The sequence below is a fragment of the Pogoniulus pusillus genome, chromosome 11 (assembly GCF_015220805.1).
Source record: "Pogoniulus pusillus isolate bPogPus1 chromosome 11, bPogPus1.pri, whole genome shotgun sequence".
NCBI classification, from domain to species: domain Eukaryota; kingdom Metazoa; phylum Chordata; class Aves; order Piciformes; family Lybiidae; genus Pogoniulus; species Pogoniulus pusillus.
The window spans coordinates 17927401-17945839 of NC_087274.1; the positions used below are offsets into that span (position 1 = coordinate 17927401).

At 63.4% G+C, this 18439-nt stretch overlaps 3 protein-coding genes across 3 annotated transcripts; all 3 read left to right on the plus strand.

Annotated features, from left to right (window-relative positions):
- The first annotated feature begins 4175 nt into the window (after positions 1 to 4175).
- CPXM1 (carboxypeptidase X, M14 family member 1) lies at positions 4176 to 12489 on the plus strand. Its single transcript, XM_064151251.1, has 14 exons — positions 4176 to 4898; positions 5749 to 5856; positions 6497 to 6606; positions 6824 to 6963; positions 7034 to 7118; positions 8390 to 8540; positions 8682 to 8770; positions 9121 to 9244; positions 9769 to 9965; positions 10060 to 10239; positions 10572 to 10869; positions 11172 to 11311; positions 11591 to 11693; positions 12051 to 12489. The coding sequence occupies exons 1-14, from the start codon at positions 4223 to 4225 to the stop codon at positions 12311 to 12313; spliced, it is 2664 nt and encodes an 887-aa protein (XP_064007321.1). The 5' UTR covers positions 4176 to 4222; the 3' UTR covers positions 12314 to 12489.
- Positions 12490 to 12782: 293 nt separating this feature from the next.
- Positions 12783 to 15064, plus strand: LOC135179441 (probable N-acetyltransferase camello). The gene is made up of 2 exons (XM_064151252.1): positions 12783 to 12883; positions 13820 to 15064. The coding sequence occupies exons 1-2, from the start codon at positions 12816 to 12818 to the stop codon at positions 14484 to 14486; spliced, it is 735 nt and encodes a 244-aa protein (XP_064007322.1). The 5' UTR covers positions 12783 to 12815; the 3' UTR covers positions 14487 to 15064.
- A 506-nt stretch (positions 15065 to 15570) lies between these two features.
- Positions 15571 to 18369, plus strand: LOC135179442 (putative N-acetyltransferase 8B). The gene is made up of 2 exons (XM_064151254.1): positions 15571 to 15810; positions 17056 to 18369. Exon 2 carries the CDS (start codon positions 17069 to 17071, stop codon positions 17753 to 17755), a length of 687 nt encoding a protein of 228 aa, XP_064007324.1. The 5' UTR covers positions 15571 to 15810; positions 17056 to 17068; the 3' UTR covers positions 17756 to 18369.
- Positions 18370 to 18439: the final 70 nt, after the last annotated feature.

Below are 18439 nucleotides of genomic sequence, written 5' to 3' on the forward strand. Positions count from 1 at the left end.
CAGGGCACTGGGGGTAGCTCCTGCCACCACCTCTGGGACCTGCTGCCAGTGAGGGGCTCGCCTGAGTGGGAAAAAGGGACCCTACTGCTGTGGAGTTGGCATCATGACCTAAGGCCACTCCAAATCCTTGGGGTGCTGCAGGAGACTTTGGGGGATCTGGGAGGCACAAGGAGCAGGCCCTGGGAGAGGGGCTGGGCACACCCCCACACACATCCCCTTGCCCCTCCATGCCCCAGCTGCTGCTGCATGCGGCAGGGAACAGGAACATCTGCAGGCTGCAGTCAGGGGTGGGCGCAGAAGGGGCTGCTCTCTTTCAGCGGTGCTGTGCCTGCTGGCAGTAACGCCCTGCGAGCCTGCAGCTGTGAGCTGCGTCCTTACATGCTGCCCTGCACACTTGCCATGATGCATGCAGTGGTGCCCTGCGTGCTTGCAACGATGCCCTGCATGCTCACAGTGGTGCCCTGCACACTCACCTGTTGCAGCAGGGCATCAGCTGCTCCCACCAGTGCCTTGTGCCCTCATTTGCTGTAGCTGTGCCTGTTGTCTGCACCCTGCAGTGGTGCAGCAGAGCTGGCACACCCCCAGCAGGGCCCCGCTTGCACAAGCACACCAGCTCACCCCGGTGCCCTGCACTGGTCCTGCTTGTGTGAACACTATCCGTGGCCTGCTTGTACAGGTGACGTAGTCACCACTGGCACCCCGTGCCCAGCCATCACCCTGGCCTCTGGGCTCTGCAGCTGCCCTGGAGCACAGGAATGCCATGCATGTGCACGTCCCGTGACACATGCACTCTGCTCCTCGCAGCAGGTAAAGGAGGCACAGATCAGAGTAGGATCGGAGGTGCCCGGCGGTGCTCGTCGAGACTCACCAGATGCACACGTCCCTGTCCCCATCTCTGTCTCCGCCACTGTCACTGTTCCCTCCCCAGCCGGGCCCCGCTGCAGCGCACCACAAGAGGGCTGTCGTGGTCCGTGGATGGTGTCTGCACCCTAACCCTGCGCCCCAGCCCTGCGCCTTAACCTGCACCCCAACCCTGCACCTTAATCTGCACTCCAGCCTGCACCCCAACCCTTCACCTCGGCCTGCACCTCCAAATGCACCCCAACCTTGCACCTTAATCTGCACTCCAGCCTGCACACCAACCCTTCACCTCGGCCTGCACCTCCAAATGCACCCCAACCTTGCACCTTAATCTGCACTCCAGCCTGCACCCCAACCCTTAACCTCGGCCTGCACCTCAACCTGCACCCCAACCTTGCACCTTAATCTGCACTCCAGCCTGCACCCCAACCCTTCACCCCATCCTGCACTCCAATCCTGTGCCTCATCCTGCACCTTAACCTGCACCCCAGCCTGCACACCAATCCTATACCCCAACCCTGCATCCCAGCCTGGAGCCCAAATCTGCACCCCAACCTTTCACCGCATCCCGCACTTTAATCTGCACCCCAACCCTGCACCCCAGCCTGGCATTGCCAGGGAGCCCTCCAGGGATGCTCCCAGAGTGTGTCCAGCACCTGAGACCCTCAGCCCAGCACCCTCAGCCCCATGACCCCACTTTGAGATGGGGAGATGGGGCCAGGCTGGTCCAGAGACCCCTTGCCCAGCACAGGAAGCCCTCACTCAGGCTGTGCACCCGCATGCTGAGCCTGGGCACCATTGGGTGAGTGTGGTAGTGCCAAGTGGTTTGGACACAACTCCTGCGGCCAGTCTGGTGGCCACCAGAGTTTGCCTTGGCTTCTATTCCCCAACCTCGACCACAGCTGGGGCTGCATGGGGCAGTGAGCCAGGCGGGCAGCAGCACTGGCACCAGACACAGGGTGACAGCATCCCGAGGACCCAATATGGGGAACACGGGGCTAGGCCATTTCACTCCAAGGGGGAACCCCTCTTTTGGGGTCCCCTGGAAGCAGGGATCCCAGAAAGGCTTCTCTACACCCATGGCAAGCAGCACACTCATCTAAGAACAACAAGCATCAGTGGCACCACTAGCTCCAGCACCCAGTTGGTAGGTTTGGCCCAGATCCAGCTGCAGGGTGCCCGGGCGGGCGCGGGGGGGTATGGCATCCATCTGGTGGCATCCCTGCCGGGATAGACCACGGCGCCTTTAAGGCACCTCCCGCAGTGGGCTCTGGCAGCTGCCGGCGGTGCGGCCGCGGCCAGCTTGACTCGGAGCCAAGCTCCGTGGGGAAATTCATAACGGCCCTGGAAGTGCTGAGCAGGGCAGAATCCGAGCGCAGAGCCTGCCAAGCTGTGTGTGTGCCTTGGCCCCAGCCAGCTGCGAGCGGGGCCAGCCCAAACTGGCCTCTCCTGCCCCGGAGCTGGGCCGTGTGCCCACCGCCTCAGCCCAGAGGGTGCGGAGAGGTGCCAGGTCTTGAGCAAACCTAGAAAGTGCCATCGCATGGGGGCCGAGTGGGGCCGGTGCAGGCCAGCAGCTGCCGCTCCTGGACCCTTTCCAGAGCCCTTCGGCAGGATGTGAGAGATGCCTCAGTTCGTGGTGAAACCCTTCCCACCCTCCAGACCCTGGAGACAAAGAATCATCCTGCATGCCAGACATCTGGGCCCTGTGCCAGCTCACTTCCAGCCATTCCCTGCTCTTGGCCAGTGGTGGAGAAGGACCATCCTCAGGAGACAGCACGATGGAAGATCCCATCGCATTCCAACCCATCCCGTGCCATCCCACGGCAGCATCCCTGGGTGCCGCAGGGGCTGCAGTGAGCTCTGGGACAGCCCCTCAGGAACGCGAGAGAGGGGACAGGGAATGGGACCAGCACTCTGAGTTGCCAATGCCACTCCAGCCTGGCATGAATGAGGTGAAGGCAGAAGTGCCACCAAAGGGTGCCTGTGGGCCAAGCTCAGCCCTCTCCCTCCCCCTCCTTTGGCTGGAGGCTTTAGAAAATGCCTGCAGCAGAAGTCAGGACTTTAGGGAAAGTCCTTTTGGGCTGGAAAATGAGCTCATGGGAGGCTGACGATAGTGCTGTGGCTTTTGGAAGGATCCCACACCGGGTAGGGGCAGAAGTAAGACCCAGAAACCTACCCCCTTGCTGGGATGGTGACTCCTGGGCACCCCAACCTGGATCCTGGCCTCCCGCCCTGCACACCCTACTGGACTGGCAGCAGCTCTGTCACTGCACACACCTCAAATCCATGGCAGGGAGGTGACCTGGACAAGGAGGTGACATGAGGTGCATCAAAGCCACTCACATCTGCCATGGTGCTGGCCTGTGTGCAGTGACCAGTGCCCAGTGCCCAGCTCCTGGGGTCCCACCGGTGGTGTTTTAGTGCTCTGGGCACTGCTGTCCCTGGGGGTCTCTTCTGGGCAGAGTACAATGCAGTGCATCCCCACTGCCTGGCAGAGCCAGGGCTGGATCCGGATCCCTCTGATGCCTGCTGGGCTGGGACTTGGCTGCAGAGTTTGGTCAGACTCCACTCTGGCTCCTGGGGCCTCCTGGGTCCCCCAGGCTCGACCGGTGGCACCAACGAAAAGGGCTGAGCCCCTCCAGCCATGCTGACGCTGGGCATGGCTGGGGAGCACTTGAGGTCTCCTGGCATCCAGAGGAGTTTGGCAAAGGGCTCGTGAGGCACTTGGCATGTGCCAGGGGTCAGTGGGCACCCACTGACCCTGTGCCACGAACCATGGGGACACTAAGGGGTGCTGAGCACAGTGAGGGCACTGAAAGGCTCCTGGGGACAGTGAGGACATGGTGCAATGGTGGCAGTGCAAAGACAGAGGGGACACTACAGAGCGCTGGGAAGTGAGGACACGGTCCTGGGGACAGTGGGGACACTGAATGGTCCTGGGGACGGGGCGGGGGACCAGTGCTGAAGACGCTGGGGATGAAGTGCAAGGGTGGTGAGGGTACTGTAAAGACAGCGCGGACATAGTGCTGGCGACAGCAGGGACACGACGGGGACACGGTGGGCGCCGAGAGCAAGGGGTAGGATAGCAGGCTGGAAGCAGAGACCCCAGTTCGAGGGGCTCTGGGATCAGCTGGTGCCACTGGAGAGGGGAGCGCGGGGCAGTTTTGCACACACAGTCTCCCGCAGAACCGGGTACAGGCGCGGGCAGGGTGCGGGCAGCGATGCCCGTCCCGGGGGGTCCCGGGCAGGCGGGGGCAGGGGCGGGGGCGGAGAGGGGCGGTCGGGGGAGGGCCGGGGCCGGCAGCACCGGGTAGGATCGCGCAGGGCCGACGGGGCTTCTCTGCTCTGCTCCTCCGTGGCCATGCCGGGGCTGCCCCTCGCCCTGCTTCTACTGCTGGTGGTGCCCGGTGGGGCCCGGGCTGCGCACCCCCGCAGTACCCCCAGGCCCCGAGGGCCGCCGCCTCCTCCCCCCCCAGCCCAGCCCGCTCGGCCCACGGCCACGGGGATGGGCACCGCCACAGGTCCCCCCACAGGCACCGGGCACCCCGGGAGGGGAATCGCTACAGCACCACCCAAGGGCAGCCGGGCGGCCTCCCCGAAGGGCATCCCGACCCCCCCGGGAAGCAATGGACCCTCCCCGAAGGGCATCACGACGAGATCCCCCAAAGGCACAGCGACGGGACCTCCCAAAGGCACCGAGGCAGCTCCTCCGAAAGGCACCACGACACCCCTGAAAGGCACCGGTCCCCCCCCGAAGGCCACACCGGCGGCACACTCCAAAGGCACCAGGGTAGCCCCCTCGAAAGGCACCACGACTCCCACGAAAGGCACCGGAGCTCCCCTGAAGGGCACAGCAACGGGACACCCCAAAGGCACCGGGGCAGCCCCGGAGAAAGGCATCGGCCGCCCCCCGAAGGGCATCACGACAGAACCCCCCAAAGGCACTGGGGCGTCCCCTTCCCCCGTGAGCGCGACCCCCGCCAGCCCCGGCCCTTCCGAGCGCGGAGGGGTGCAGGAGGGGAGCCCCGGGGGCAAAGGTAGGAGAAGGGGCGGGGGAGGAGGGGAGGGGGAGAGAGGGAGCGGAAATGAGCTGGGAGGGGAGGTTGGCACGCTCGTGTGCACGGCTGGGGGAGGGGCGTGCACAAAGTGGGGGTGTGCAAGCGAGGGTCTGGAGGTGAACAAATGTGTGTGTGTGTGTGCACAAATTAGGCTGTGTGCTGGAGGCGTGTGCAAGGATGTATGCACATGTGTGTGTGCACAGGGGGGTGTGTGTGCACAGGGGTGTGTGTGCAGGGATGTGTGTACAAGTGTGTCTGTGCACAGGGGGGTGTGTGCACAGGGATGTGTGTACAAGTGTGTGTGTGCACAGGGGGGTGTGTGCACAGGGATGTGTGTACAAGTGTGTGCGTGCACAGGGGTGTGTGTGCACAGGGGTGTGTGTGCAGGGATGTGTGTACAAGTGTGTGTGTGCACAGGGGTGTGTGTGCACAGGGATGTGTGTACAAGTGTGTGTGTGCACAGGGGTGTGTGTGCACAGGGATGTGTGTACAAGTGTGTGTGTGCACAGGGGTGTGTGTGCAGGGATGTGTGTACAAGTGTGTGTGTGCACAGGGGTGTGTGTGCACAGGGGTGTGTGTGCAGGGATGTGTGTACAAGTGTGTGCGTGCACAGGGGTGTGTGTGCAGGGATGCCCTCTGGCACTTGTGTCACTGTGTTCATGACAGCTGTGCACGCTTCTCTGCACATGTGTCAGGGCCCTGGCACACTCCAGCTTGTGTAGGGCGATGGGGGTGCCCCAGGGTGGGTACACAAGGGCCAGCCCCAAGGTGCTGTAGGGTGACCCTGGGCCCCACCACCCCTGATGGGGCATCTCTTGTACCCCTCCAGCCCCAGTGCCCAGGAAGAAGGTGGTGCGTGTGAAGGTGGTGAGGAAGAAGGTGGTGAGGAAGAGACCGAAGGCTCCAGCCAAGGAGGCAGCCTCTCCACAGGAGCCTGGTACCTGAACTCAGGGAGTGGGCACAGGGACCTGCAAGGGCACACGTCTGGGCACGTGTCCATGCCATGCACACAACTCCATGCCCTGCTCAAGCACTGGGACCAGTGTGGGGCTCAGCACTGGGTGCACACCTACACACCTTGACATGTACCCACGTGTGGGGCACTGCATGTGCCAGGCACAGGCCATTGCACACTTGTGGCCACTGCATTGTCACGCACACACCCTGAACATGGCACCATGTGTGGTCCTCAGACTGGCACACATACCCTGCACACACTGCCACACACGTCACCCCCACACTGGCACACATGTCCTGCACACACTGACACAAATGTGGCACTCACACTGGCACACATGCACACACTGGCACATGTGCCCTGCACACACTGGCACACATGCACACCCCCTGGCGGTGCTGAGCATGTGTGTGGGCCCAGGAGTGACATGGGGCAAGGTTTGCATGACACAATCCAGGGCAGACACAGGTCGTGCAGCACAGCACGGCATGGCACAACATGGCACCTGCCAGGCATTGCCTCTGTCCTATTCAGCAGGGCACAGGGTGGGTTGTGAGCTATGCCCAGAGTTCTCTGAGCCAGCCTGCCCTCCCCTTCCCATCCCCTACTCTGTCCCTAGGCTGTCCCCCTCTGGGGCTGGAGTCCCTGCGGGTGCTGGATTCCCAGCTCCGAGCCTCCAGCCACAAGCGCTACGGGCTGGGGGCACACCGTGGGCGCCTCAATATCCAGGTAGGGCACACAGCATGTGCGGGGCACATATGTAGCAGGAGGGCTCCAGTACGGGTGGCCTGTCCCACTGGGGCTAGTGGCAGCACCAGCTCCATCTCCGTGTTGGATGGGGATGTGTCAGCGCCGTGCTGTAGGGCACAGCAGGGCACTGGGGGCATGTGGGCAGTGGGGACCCTGAGTTCTCCCCCCACCCCATCTGTGCTCCCCCACCCCACAGTCGGGGCTCTACGATGGGGACTTCTACGACGGGGGCTGGTGTGCAGGGCAGGAGGACACAGAGCAGTGGCTGGAGGTGGATGCCCGCCGCCTCACCAACTTCACTGGCATCATTACCCAGGGGCTCAACTCCATCTGGACGTAAGGCACCAGGCGGGGGGGCGGGGGGGCAGGACAGGAGCAGGACCCTGCTGACCCTTTCCCCACACAGGTACGACTGGGTGACATCCTACAAGGTCCAGGTCAGCAATGACACCCACACGTGGCACCCATGCCGCAACGGCACCCAGGATGTGGTAGGTGCCCACAGTGGGCAGCCCTGGGTGGAGCCTTGGGAGCAGGGACCCCCTGGCATCCCCAGCCTAGCTGATTCTCTAGGCAGAGCAAGGGGACAGATGGTTAACCATGCCAGGGAGATAATCATGCCAGGGTTAACCATGCCAGGGGATTAATCGTGCCGGGGTTAACTGTGCTGCAGAGTAAACTGTGTCGGGGAACTGTACCAGAGGAATTAACCATGCCAGGGTTAACTGTTCCAGGGAGATTAACCCTGCCAGGGGGTTAACCGTGCTGAGGGGTTAACTATGCCACGGTGTTTAACTGTGCTGGAGGAATTAACCATGCCAGAAGGGTAACTGTGCCAGAGTTAGCTGTGCCAGCTGGCACTGGGCTAGGACCCAGCTCTGTTGCCTTTGGCATCCCCACCAGTATCCTCCAGTGCTTCTCCCCACCCCCGGGCACCAAGCACAAAGGCCACTTGTCCCCAGCTGCCAGACCCCCGCAGTGCGCACATGTGTGAGTGTGATGGGGCACAAGCAGGTCTGCATGGCACTGCTGGCTGTGTCCAAAGGTGAGCACAGCAGCCTGGTGCTCAGGAGCACTGCGTGTGCAGGGTCACACATGTGCCAAGACAGAGTGGGGGGCTGCGAGCAGCCTGGCATGTGCACACCTGTGTGCAAGGAAGGGTCAGAGGGGAGCACTGCCAGCACCAGGCACACTCGGGGTCTCAGTGCCAGGGAAGATTTGAGGTTTCCCTATACCAGACTGCATTCGAGGCTTGATGTCTGTATGCTGGGAGCAGGTTTGGGGGAGTTGTATGCCAGGTCTGTGCCAAGAGTGGATTTGGGGTCTCTGTGCCAGGGCTGTGCTTTTGGGGTTCCTGTGCTGAGCATGGGTCTGGGCACTGTGCCAAGGTGGTGGCAGGGAGGCTTAGTGATCTTTGTGCTGGAGCAGGGGCAGACTGGGGGTCAGAGCTGTGGATTTGGGGGTCCCTGTGCCGGAGGTGGGTCTGCAGGTCCTTATGCTAGGGGTGGGTTGCTTGTGCCTGTTCCTGAGGACTCTCCCTCTGTGGGTGTGGCATGTTTTGGGGACAGGGCAGCTCAGCCCTCCCCAGCCCTGTGCCTGCTGCTGCTGAGGGGTTGCAATGGGTCAGGACTGGCTGCGGTGCCTGTAACCCTTTGGGCCCTAGTGGGCAGCTCTGCTGCATCCCCTCTGTCCCTGCCACCCCCTGTCTGGGTGCCCCCTAGCACAGGGACCCACAGGGGCTACATCCGTGTCCCCCTGCCAGGTCTTCCCTGGGAACAAGGACCCCGAGACGCCAGTGCTCAACCTGCTGCCCACCCCAGTGGTGGCACGTTACCTGCGCATCAACCCCCAGAGCTGGTTCCAGAACGGCACCATTTGCCTGCGGGCAGAGGTTCTTGGCTGCCCGATGCCAGGTGGGTGCCTGCCACCCACCACCCCTCGCCCCAACTCACAAGTGCCCAGGATGGGCCTGTTCTGTCCCCAGATTGGGGTCTGAGCTGTGAGATCTCTGACTGCATCCTCTTGTCCCCTTTGTGCCATCTGGCTCCTGGCAGACCCGAACAACATCTACACCTGGCACAGCCAGCCCTTGCCCACTGACAAGCTGGATTTTCGCCATCATGACTACAAGGAGATGAGAAAGGTGTCCCACTCGATCCTGCAGCCCTGGCACAGGGCAGAGGAGTCTCTGTGCCCTTGAGGGAGGGCACCTAAGCATCAGGCAGTGGGAGTCTTTTCTCCCCTGGATACACCCTGTCAGGGGGCAGAGGGTCACTGCACCCCTGGAACACCTTGGCACGGGCCAGGTGGTCTCTGAACCCCTGGAGGGCACCCTGGGATAGGACAAAGGGTCTCCATGACTTGCATGGATACCAGTGTGGGGCAACCTGGGTGTCTGCACCCCTGGGGGCACCTTGGCATGAGGCAGGGTATCTCCATAAGTTCGGGATGCTGACATCCCCTGACCCAGAGCTCTGTGCCCTCTGTGCCCAGCTGATGAAGCGGGTGAACACTGAGTGCCCTGACATCACCCGCGTCTACAGCATTGGCAAGAGCTACCTGGGCCTCAAGTTGTACGTCATGGAGATCTCCGACAACCCCGGGCAGCACGAAGTGGGTACGTGCCAGACTGGTGCAGGATGGGAATGTGGTGGCCAAGGACACCCAGGCTGGTGCAGGATGGGGATAGGGTGGCCAGAGATGCCCAGTCTGGTGCAGAATGGAAATAGGGTGGCCAGGGATGCCCATCATTGAGGACAAAGTTGCTGGGGATGCCCAGGCTGATAGAGGATGGGGACACAATGGCCAGGGATGCCCAGGCTGGTGCAAGATGGGGATGGGGTGGCTGGGGATGCCCAGGCTGGTGCAAGATGGGGATGGGGTGGCTGGGGATGCCCAGGCTGGCGCAGGATGGGGATGGGGTGGCTGGGGATGCCCAGGCTGGCGCAGGATGGGGATGGGGTGGCTGGGGATGCCCAGGCTGGCGCAGGATGGGGATGGGGTGGCTGGGGATGCCCAGGCTGGCGCAGGATGGGGATGGGGTGGCTGGGGATGCCCAGGCTGGCGCAGGATGGGGATGGGGTAGCTCAGAATGCCCAGGGTGGTGCAGGGTGCGTATGCAGCACAGGTGACTGCTTGCAGGCGAGCCTGAGTTCCGCTACGTGGCCGGGATGCACGGCAACGAGGTGCTGGGCCGGGAGCTGCTGCTCAACCTGATGGAGTACCTGTGCCGGGAGTTCCGCCTGGGCAACCCCCGCGTGGTGCAGCTGGTGACCGAGACCCGCATCCACCTCCTGCCCTCCATGAACCCCGACGGCTACGAGACCGCCTACAAGCTGGTAGGGTTGGGCCCGCTTGGGTCCGCGGAGTTGAGCCCCGCCCTACTGCGGGGCCACTCCGGTGCCAGCTCCCGGTGACCCAGTGCCCTGGCAGGGCTCGGAGCTGTCGGGCTGGGCCATGGGCCGCTGGACCTACGAGGGCATCGACCTCAACCACAACTTTGCCGACCTCAACACAGCCCTGTGGGACGCCGAGGACAACGACCTGGTGCCCCATGAGTTCCCCAACCACTACATTCCCATCCCTGAGTACTACACCTTTGCCAATGCCACGGTGAGCTGGACGCACGGGCACTCTGAGACCCACCCCTCCTTTGGGCATCTGCCCCTTGCCAATCCTGTGGCAGGCTGTCCCTGGCCACCCTTTCCCTCTTGAGTGTCATGAGTGTCTCTAGCCACCCTGTTCACATCTTGCACAAGCTCTGGCATCCCCAGCCACCTTGTTCCCATCCTGGATGTCCATGGCCACGTTGTTCCCATCCTGCACCAATCTGGACATCCCTGGACCCCCATCCCCAGGGTTGGACCCACACATTCTTGCCAGAGAACTCTGAGGAGAGTGTGACAGGAGCTGGCATGGTGCCCCCTGACACGAGGTTCCCCCAGGTGGCCCCCGAGACGCGCGCAGTGATCGACTGGATGCAGCGATACCCCTTTGTGCTGAGTGCCAACCTGCACGGCGGGGAGCTGGTGGTCACCTACCCCTTTGACATGACCCGGACCTACTGGAAGGCACAGGAGCTGACACCCACGGCTGACGATGGCGTGTTCCGCTGGCTGGCCACCGTCTATGCCACCTCCAACCTGGCCATGGCCAGTGAGGAGCGACGCCTCTGCCACTATGATGACTTCATGCGCTTTGGCAACATCATCAATGGGGCGAACTGGCACACAGTGCCCGGCAGTGAGTAGAGGTGGGGCTAGGACAGAGATTGGGGTTCAACTGAGGACCCCCCTGTGACGCCCACCCCATCCTTGAATCACAGAATCAGTCAAGGTTGGAAGGGACCACAAGGAGCACCTAGTTCCAATCCCCCTGCCATGGCCAGGGACACCCTAACCTAGATCAGGCTGGCCAGAGCCTCATCCAGCCTGGCCTTAAACACCTCCAGGAATGGGGCATCAACCACCTCCCTGGGCAACCCATTCCAGGCTCTCACCACTCTCATGGTGAAGAACTTCCTCCTCACATCCAATCCTTTGCAGGCATGAATGACTTCAGCTACCTGCACACCAACTGCTTTGAGATCACAGTGGAGCTCTCCTGTGACAAGTTCCCACATGTGTCCGAGCTGCCAAGCGAGTGGGAGAACAACCGGGAGTCACTGCTGCTCTACATGGAGCAGGTCAGGGACAGGGACACCCACCCCAGGTGGCACCGTGGTCCTGGGTAGGAAGGGGATACACTCTGGGGCATGTGGGCACTGAGAGTTCAGAGTCTGGGCAGACGCTGAGTGGAGAACTCAGGGGGCCCCATGCACCCCCAAAGCTCCATGTGTTCCTGAGCATCTCCACAGGCACAGTGCACGGGCTTGGCGTGCAAGGCATGTGCGTGACCTGCACCCAGGGTGTGTGTGCGGGTACACAGGTGAGTGCCCTGACATCGGCTCTGGCTGCGGTTCCAGGTGCACCGTGGGATTAAGGGGGTGGTTCAGGACAGCGACACTGGGCAGGGCATCGCCAACGCTGTTATCTCTGTGGATGGCATCAACCATGATGTCCGGACAGGTACAGTGGGATGAGGATGGGATGGGATCTCAGGATGGGATTTCGGGATGGGAATGTGATGGGGATAGGGAGGGGATTTGAGAAGGGATGGATCAGTGGGGATGGGAATAGGGAGTGGATGAGGCTGGGAATGAGCATTTGGGATAGGAATGGAGACGGGAATAGGGTGGGAACGGGAATGGAAATTGGATGAGAATGGGGATGGAGCCAGGCGTGAGATTGAGGAAGGACATGGGGATGAGGATGGGATGAGGTTGGGAATGGGGATAGGGACAAAGACAGGAATGAGGATAAAGACAAAGGTTGGGGCAGCAGAGGTGCCCCCGCGGGCGACTGACCGTAGCCTTGCTGTCACAGCCTTTGATGGGGACTACTGGCGGCTGCTGAACCCTGGAGATTATGAGGTGACAGCGAAGGCCGAGGGCTATGAGGCGGCCACGCGGCCGTGCCACGTCTCCTACGAGAATGTGCCCACCTTGTGTAGCTTCCGCCTGGCCCGCGTACGGCGGCAGCGGACACGGGGGCGGCTGCCCGGGGATAACCGCGTGCCTCCCGACCTGCTGCTGCGGCTGCGGCGGCAACGCCTGCAACGGCTGCGCGCCCATCGCCGGGCATCGTGACCGGGGGCTACCCCAGGGCCGCAGGCTCGGCGTCGGGGGCCAGAGGCTGCAGCCCGTGCCAGCGGCGGGGCCGGGAAGGTGCGGGGAGCCATGAGCGACCATAACCGGAGCGGGTGCTCCCGGTGTCACCGCTGTGCGGGATACCACCCAGTAAAGTTGGCTGTGCTGCCCCTCTGCCTGCGGACGCCGAATGCTGCCCGCGCCGCAGCCCCGTGAGTCGGTGGGCACAGCACCGACCTCGATCGTGCCCCGCGAGTCGGTGGGCACAGCACCGACCTCGATCGTGCCCCGCGTCTCAGCAAGCCCCGCCCCCGCGCCGGTCATTGGCTGCTCAGCACACAGACCCCGCCTTCCTGGCCTGACCACGCCCCAATCTACTCGGTCCCACGTGAGCTCTGTCCCGCCCATTGCGTCATCACGTCGCCCGCTCTCCTGCGGCCCTCACTGGGCGGCTATTGGTTGGTGACGGCGGGGAGGCGTGTCCTGCCGGGGATGGCAGCCAATGCGCAGCGAGCTCTGCGTCAGGCGGGCGCCGCGGCGGTGCGGCTGCGGCTGCGGGCGGAGGGCGAGGTGCGAGGGGGCGGGGCCAGGGCGGGGGGCTCGGGGAGCTATGTGGGCACTGGGGGTCGCGGGGAGCAATGGGGGCATTGGGGGTGCTGGGAACAATGTGGGCATTGGGAGTCGAGGGGAGCAATGCGGGCACTGGGGGTCGCGGGGAGCAATGTGGGCACTGGAGGTCTCAGGGAGCAATGGGGGCACTTGGGGGTGCTGGGAACAATGTGGCCATTGGGGGTCGTGGGGAGCAATGGGGGCACTGGGGGTTGCGAGGAGCAGTGGGGGCACTGGGGGCGTCTGAGAGGTGCTGCGGGCATGGGGGCATGGGGTGGGTTGGGGGTCTGAGGGTGTGATTGACGGGAGCAGTGGAGGCACTGGGAGCACTGCAAGTGCTGGGGAGAAAACTGGGAGGTATTGGAGTGTGAGAACACTCGGAGGTCCGGGACGGGAGAGTCCGCGGTGGGAGGGGCTGGCAGCACGGGGACATGGGGGAGGATGTGGGAGGTGCTGTTGGGAGCAATGGGAGCGCTGGGCGAGGTCTGAGGCGGGGCTCTGTGGGATGCTGGGGGTATAGGGGCACTGGGTGAGTCCAGGGGATGCTGGAAGCAGGGTGGCAATGGGAGGGGGTTCCAAGGTGGAGGGACTGTTTGGTGCTGGGACCATGGATGTGTAGAGAGGAAGTCTGGAGGGTGATGTGAGGATACTCATGTGCGGGCCAGGGGACCCATGGAGTGCACAATGTGGGAGGGGTGGGGAGTCCCTCCTGGGGGTGGTGGGGAAGTGTGCCTTGGAGGATGGAGTGGGGCAGGACAGCCATGTGCGGTCCAAGGAGTCGGAGGGTAATGTTGGGGGAGCCATGGGACTAGGCACAGGCAGCACCTTCTGCCCCTGTGTTCTGTGGGTTGGCGGGGGGTCTGAACATGGTGGGTCTGAACACACATCCCATCCCAGCACTATGGTGGAGTACCGGATCCGTCCGTACCGTGATGAGGACTATGACGCAGTGCGCGAGGTCTTTGCCACCAGCATGAGCGAGTACGCGCCCGCGCTGTGCCAGCACGTCCTTCGGCAGCCATGGGTGCTGCTGGTGCTGGGCTGCACCTTCTGCCTGCTCCTGGCCAGTGCCCGCTCCCTCCTGCTGCCCATCCTGGCTGTCACCCTGCTGCTGGCACTAGCCCGGCACCTCCTGGGTTATGCCTGGAGCACCTACATTGAGCGCTGCCTCACCGACGACCTGCAGGACATTGCAGCTTCATATGCCGAAAGTGCCGGTGCCCGCTTTTGGGTGGCAGAGGCAGATGAGAGGGTGGTGGGCACGGTGGGCGTGCGGCCAAGTGACACTGAGGGTGAGCTGGCCCTGAAGAGGATGGCAGTGCGGAAAGGCTATCGAGGCTCAGGCATCGCCACGGCACTGGGGCGCACCGTGCTGGCTTTCGCCCGGCAGAGCGGGTGCCAGGCTGTGGTGCTCAACACACTGATGGTGCAGCATGAGGCTCGTGCTCTCTACGAGCGTCTGGGCTTTTGCTGGCATCGCCGATACGTTCTGCCTACCATCTATGGCCACTTGGCCAACTGCACCATTACTGTCTACCGCTACGACCTGTCCTGCACAGCTTGAGCCGTGCCGTGGTGCCAGGACTGGGCATCATGCCCAGGCACTGCCATGGCCAAGTGTATGCCCTGCATGGAGACAAGAGGCATGGAGGTGCCCAGGAATGATGGGCATCATACCCAGGCACCTGCATGGCCAGTCACATCCCCATGCCCACATTTCAGCTATGCTACTGACTGCTGCTCTTCACTGGGCCCACCAAAGATGGCACTGCTACAGGGTGCTGGGTCCCTTCCTGTTGTGCCAAGTGGGCCCTACTTCTCAGGAAGTGTCCTGCACGCTGGCACAGGTGTGGCATGGGGGGTAGGGACCCTCATGCCATGGGCAGTGGGGTCTGTAGGGCACAAAGAGGACCCCCATGCCCTGAGAACGTTCGAGTGCTGTGCTGCTTCCCTCCAAAGCCTGCGTTGGACCGGGAGAGGTTTCGAGGGAGAGGCTGCCCTGCCTCGCCCTGGCACCTCCGTGTTCCCTATGGGAAACAGCTGCCCAAGGGAGAGTCACCCGAGCAGTGTGCCCCACCTTGGTGCCTGCATGTCGGGCATTGCTCCTGCGTGGGGTGGAGAAATAAAGGACTGTCTGCAGCATTGGGCTGGGTCCTTCTTCCGGCTTTGGCACGGTACCAGGAATGCCACTCCGTTGGGGTGATGAGGGTCTCTGGCACCACCCAAACCACCGTGGCTCCCCACAGGAGGGACCCACTGGGTGTCGCCGCTGTGGGGCTCTGGAGCAGGATCCTTCATCTCATCACTTTGTGACAGTGGCATGCCGGGGCATGGCTGCCAGCCCAGTGCCCCTGAAAACTTGGACACCTGCTCCTGGGGAGCTTCCTGTTCCCAAGCAGCTCTTTGTGTCCCCCACCCTGGTCCTTGGTGGCCTTTGCTCGAGGAGTAAGTGACTTGCCCACAACAAGCCTCTGCCCTGGCAGGGAGCCTGGGGTTGGTTCTGGGCAAAGTCCCCTGTGGGGCTGAGCTGGGTGGGTGCCATGGAGGGGGGGTGGAGGCTACAGCAGCTCTTTAAGGGGGGGCTAAGCAAGGGATTAAAGGTACCCGCCCCCCCCGCTCCTCATTGGTACTTCCTCCACCGCGGAGCATCTCCTGCATTTGGCAGGGACGAGCCACCCCATAAGCAGCCAGGGAGGGGCTTTGCCATCCCGCGTGCCCACGCTGACGTGCGTGCCTGCCCCCACGCGGAATTTACCCACCCAAGCCTCAGCGTGACCCCACAACCCCCTCCCGGGATGGGCTTATGACCGCGTCCCGGTACCGGCGTGGGCGGCACTTCCCGTTCGGCGCCTGCGCTCGCTGCGTCCCCGGAGCCGCCGGCAGCCCGGGTAAGGGCCAAGCTTTGGGGGGATACAATCGCCCGAACCACCCCTTCCTAAAGCTAGACGAGACCCCCCCGCCCAGCCAGGGGGTTGCAGAGGATGGGTTGAACCGAGCCGGTGTCTCTGGGCAGCAGCAACAAAGCCCTCCCCCCCCAGCGCCTTCCCCTCACTGTGCTGGGGGGGTTGCCGGGGCCCCAGGGTCTGGCGAGGGACAAACACCCCCCCCCCCATCACCCCTCAGCCACCCCCAAATCTACTTGGAGTCTCTCATTTGGAGAGCAGCAAAACTGACAGCAGCAGGTGGGAAGGGTACAGGGAGTCTGCCGAGGTGGGGGGGGGACTGAGAGTCTCCCAGGGAAGGGGGCGCAGGGACCCCAGGGTGAGGGGAGGGCTCTCCCTAACCCCCCAGGAACGAGGCCAGTGCAGAGCCCCGCGGGGGGTTTTGGCAGTTCAGGATCCCCAACCCCTTCCCTCAGGGCTTGGGGGAGGTCATCCCTGCTCGGAGTCTCCCTCCCCAGAGTGGGCTTAATTCCCATTCTGGGAGCCCACAACGTGTGCTGAGCAGCCCCCGAGGGGGTTCTGTGCCCGTCATGCCCCCCATCCCTCCTGTGTCTCCTTGCCCTGCTCCCCCAGTGGCACCGTAAGGCAAAGGACGAGCACCCAGGCGGCTGCCCGCTTCTGCCGGTGCCACCGATGAGTGCCAGTGGGGGCTTTGGAGTATTTGGAGGAGCAGGCAGGCACACGTAGACCTTCCTGGTCTTCCCTTCATCCCCCCCAGACCCTGCTCCCTTCTCCTGGGTGTCCCATCCTGAACCTGCTCCCTGCAACTTGGGTGAGATGAAACTTAGAGGTCCCATTAAGGGAGGGCATGGGACCACTTTACCTCCACCTTCACGAGGACCCCCCTGTGGGAACAACTCTGGGGGAAATCAGGAAAACTGTGATGAGATGATGATGCTTGGAGGGGTGGGATTCATGGGGTACTTGGAGCGGATGCCCAAGGGGAGGAGTGGGGTAGGGAGTCAGGGCAGTAGACCCCGTGGGGCATGGGGGGATGAGGTGCCAGCCCCTCAGTGAGGCTGGTGGTGGTGGTGGCATTGGGTGAGAAGAGGGAGCCGATGTGGCTGCATGGTGCTCGGGCAGTGATTGCTGCCCGTTGGCGGGCTGCGCCGTCCTGAGGACGGGGCTTGGCAATGCTTCGGGGGTGCCCACCCAAGGCGGGCTCTGCCCTGACACCCCCGTGCCATGCAGGTGCCGGTAGCCCATGGCGTCCTACCGCATCCGGCAGTACCGGGAGCAGGACTACGAGGCCGTGCGGAGCGTCTTCGCCCGCGGCATCTTGGAGCACGCCCCGGCTGGGTACCGCACGTTCCTGCGCTCGGCCCGGGCGCAGCTGGCGCTGCTCATCCTCTTCGTCGGCGTGCGGGCGGCTGCCGGCTCCTGGGTGCTGGGGCTGGGGGCCGTGGCTGTGGCGCTGGTGGCCTCCTGGATCCAGGTCCGCTCCCTCAGCACGACCTACGTGCAGCAGGCGCTGAGCACCGACCTCCTCGACGTCTCCACCAGCTACCTGCGGGCACCCAACTCCTGCTTCTGGGTGGCGGAGGTCAAGGGGACCGTGGTGGGCATGGTGGCCGTGTCGCCGCCGGAGGATCCGGCCGAGAGAGAGGTGGCCCTGGAGCTGAAGCGAATGTCGGTCAGCAAGGACTACCGGGGACAGGGCATCTCCAAAGCGCTCTGCGGGGAGGTGCTGCGCTTCGCCCGGGCGCGGGGCTTCGGCGCCGTGGTGCTCTCCACCTCCATGGTGCAGGTGGCTGCCCAGCGGCTGTACGAGGGGCAGGGCTTCAGGAAGGTAGGAGCCTCCAGCCCCTCGCTGCTCGCCGCCGTCCTCTGCTTCCAGGTCTACCGCTACCGCTGCGACCTGCCCGGCCGCACCACGGCCCCGCCACGCTAGGCGACTGCCCTGGCACCCCTGCCCTGGCACCACAGCCCTGGCAGGTGGGGCATGGCTGCAGCACCTCTGACCCCAGCCCTGGTATGTGAGGTGCCAACGTGTCACCCGTGATTCCAGTCCTGGCATGTGGGGCACTGCCGTGGCACATCCGAACCCGTCCCTGGCATATGATGCACTCTTGTGGTACACCCTGGCACTGGCCCTGGCACATGAAGCCCTGCTGTGACACTCCTGGCACTGACCCTGGCACAGGAGGCACCATGGTAGCGTCCCTCTCTGTGGTACTCCTGACTCCAGCCCTGGCACATGAATCACTGCCATGGCATCTCTGAACCTGGCACAGGAGGAACTGCCATGGCAACCATAACCCCAACCCTGGTACAGAAGGCACCACCATGGCCTTCCTGACAATGACCCTGGCACACCCAAGCACTGTTGCCACCCCTAGCCATGGCACACGAGGCACAATCACACCACTCTGCCCCCCATATGCAGTTCCCTGTGGTGGCACACGCGTGGGGTCACTGGCAGGTGCCAGTGGCTGTGCCTGGCCAGGCTGCTGGGTCCCCTCCTCATTTTCTAGCAGTAATGAATAAAGCGAGGGCTGTGTAAAACCGCGTGGGACGTGTCTGTGGGCACAGCTGTGCCCAGCTGCGTGGTGCATGGTGGGCACGTGGCCATGTG

Excerpts from the sequence above, each read along its gene's own strand:
- CPXM1 (XM_064151251.1), top strand. The coding sequence starts at position 4,223 with ATGCCGGGGCTGCCCCTCGCCCTGCTTCTACTGCTGGTGGTGCCCGGT. Across the intron at positions 5,857-6,496 it reads AGCCTCTCCACAGGAGCCTG|GCTGTCCCCCTCTGGGGCTG; the intron begins GTACCTGAACTC and ends CTCTGTCCCTAG. Across the intron at positions 6,607-6,823 it reads GTGGGCGCCTCAATATCCAG|TCGGGGCTCTACGATGGGGA; the intron begins GTAGGGCACACA and ends CCCACCCCACAG.
- LOC135179441 (XM_064151252.1), top strand. The coding sequence starts at position 12,816 with ATGCGCAGCGAGCTCTGCGTCAGGCGGGCGCCGCGGCGGTGCGGCTGC. Across the intron at positions 12,884-13,819 it reads GGCTGCGGGCGGAGGGCGAG|CACTATGGTGGAGTACCGGA; the intron begins GTGCGAGGGGGC and ends ATCCCATCCCAG.
- LOC135179442 (XM_064151254.1), top strand. The coding sequence starts at position 17,069 with ATGGCGTCCTACCGCATCCGGCAGTACCGGGAGCAGGACTACGAGGCC.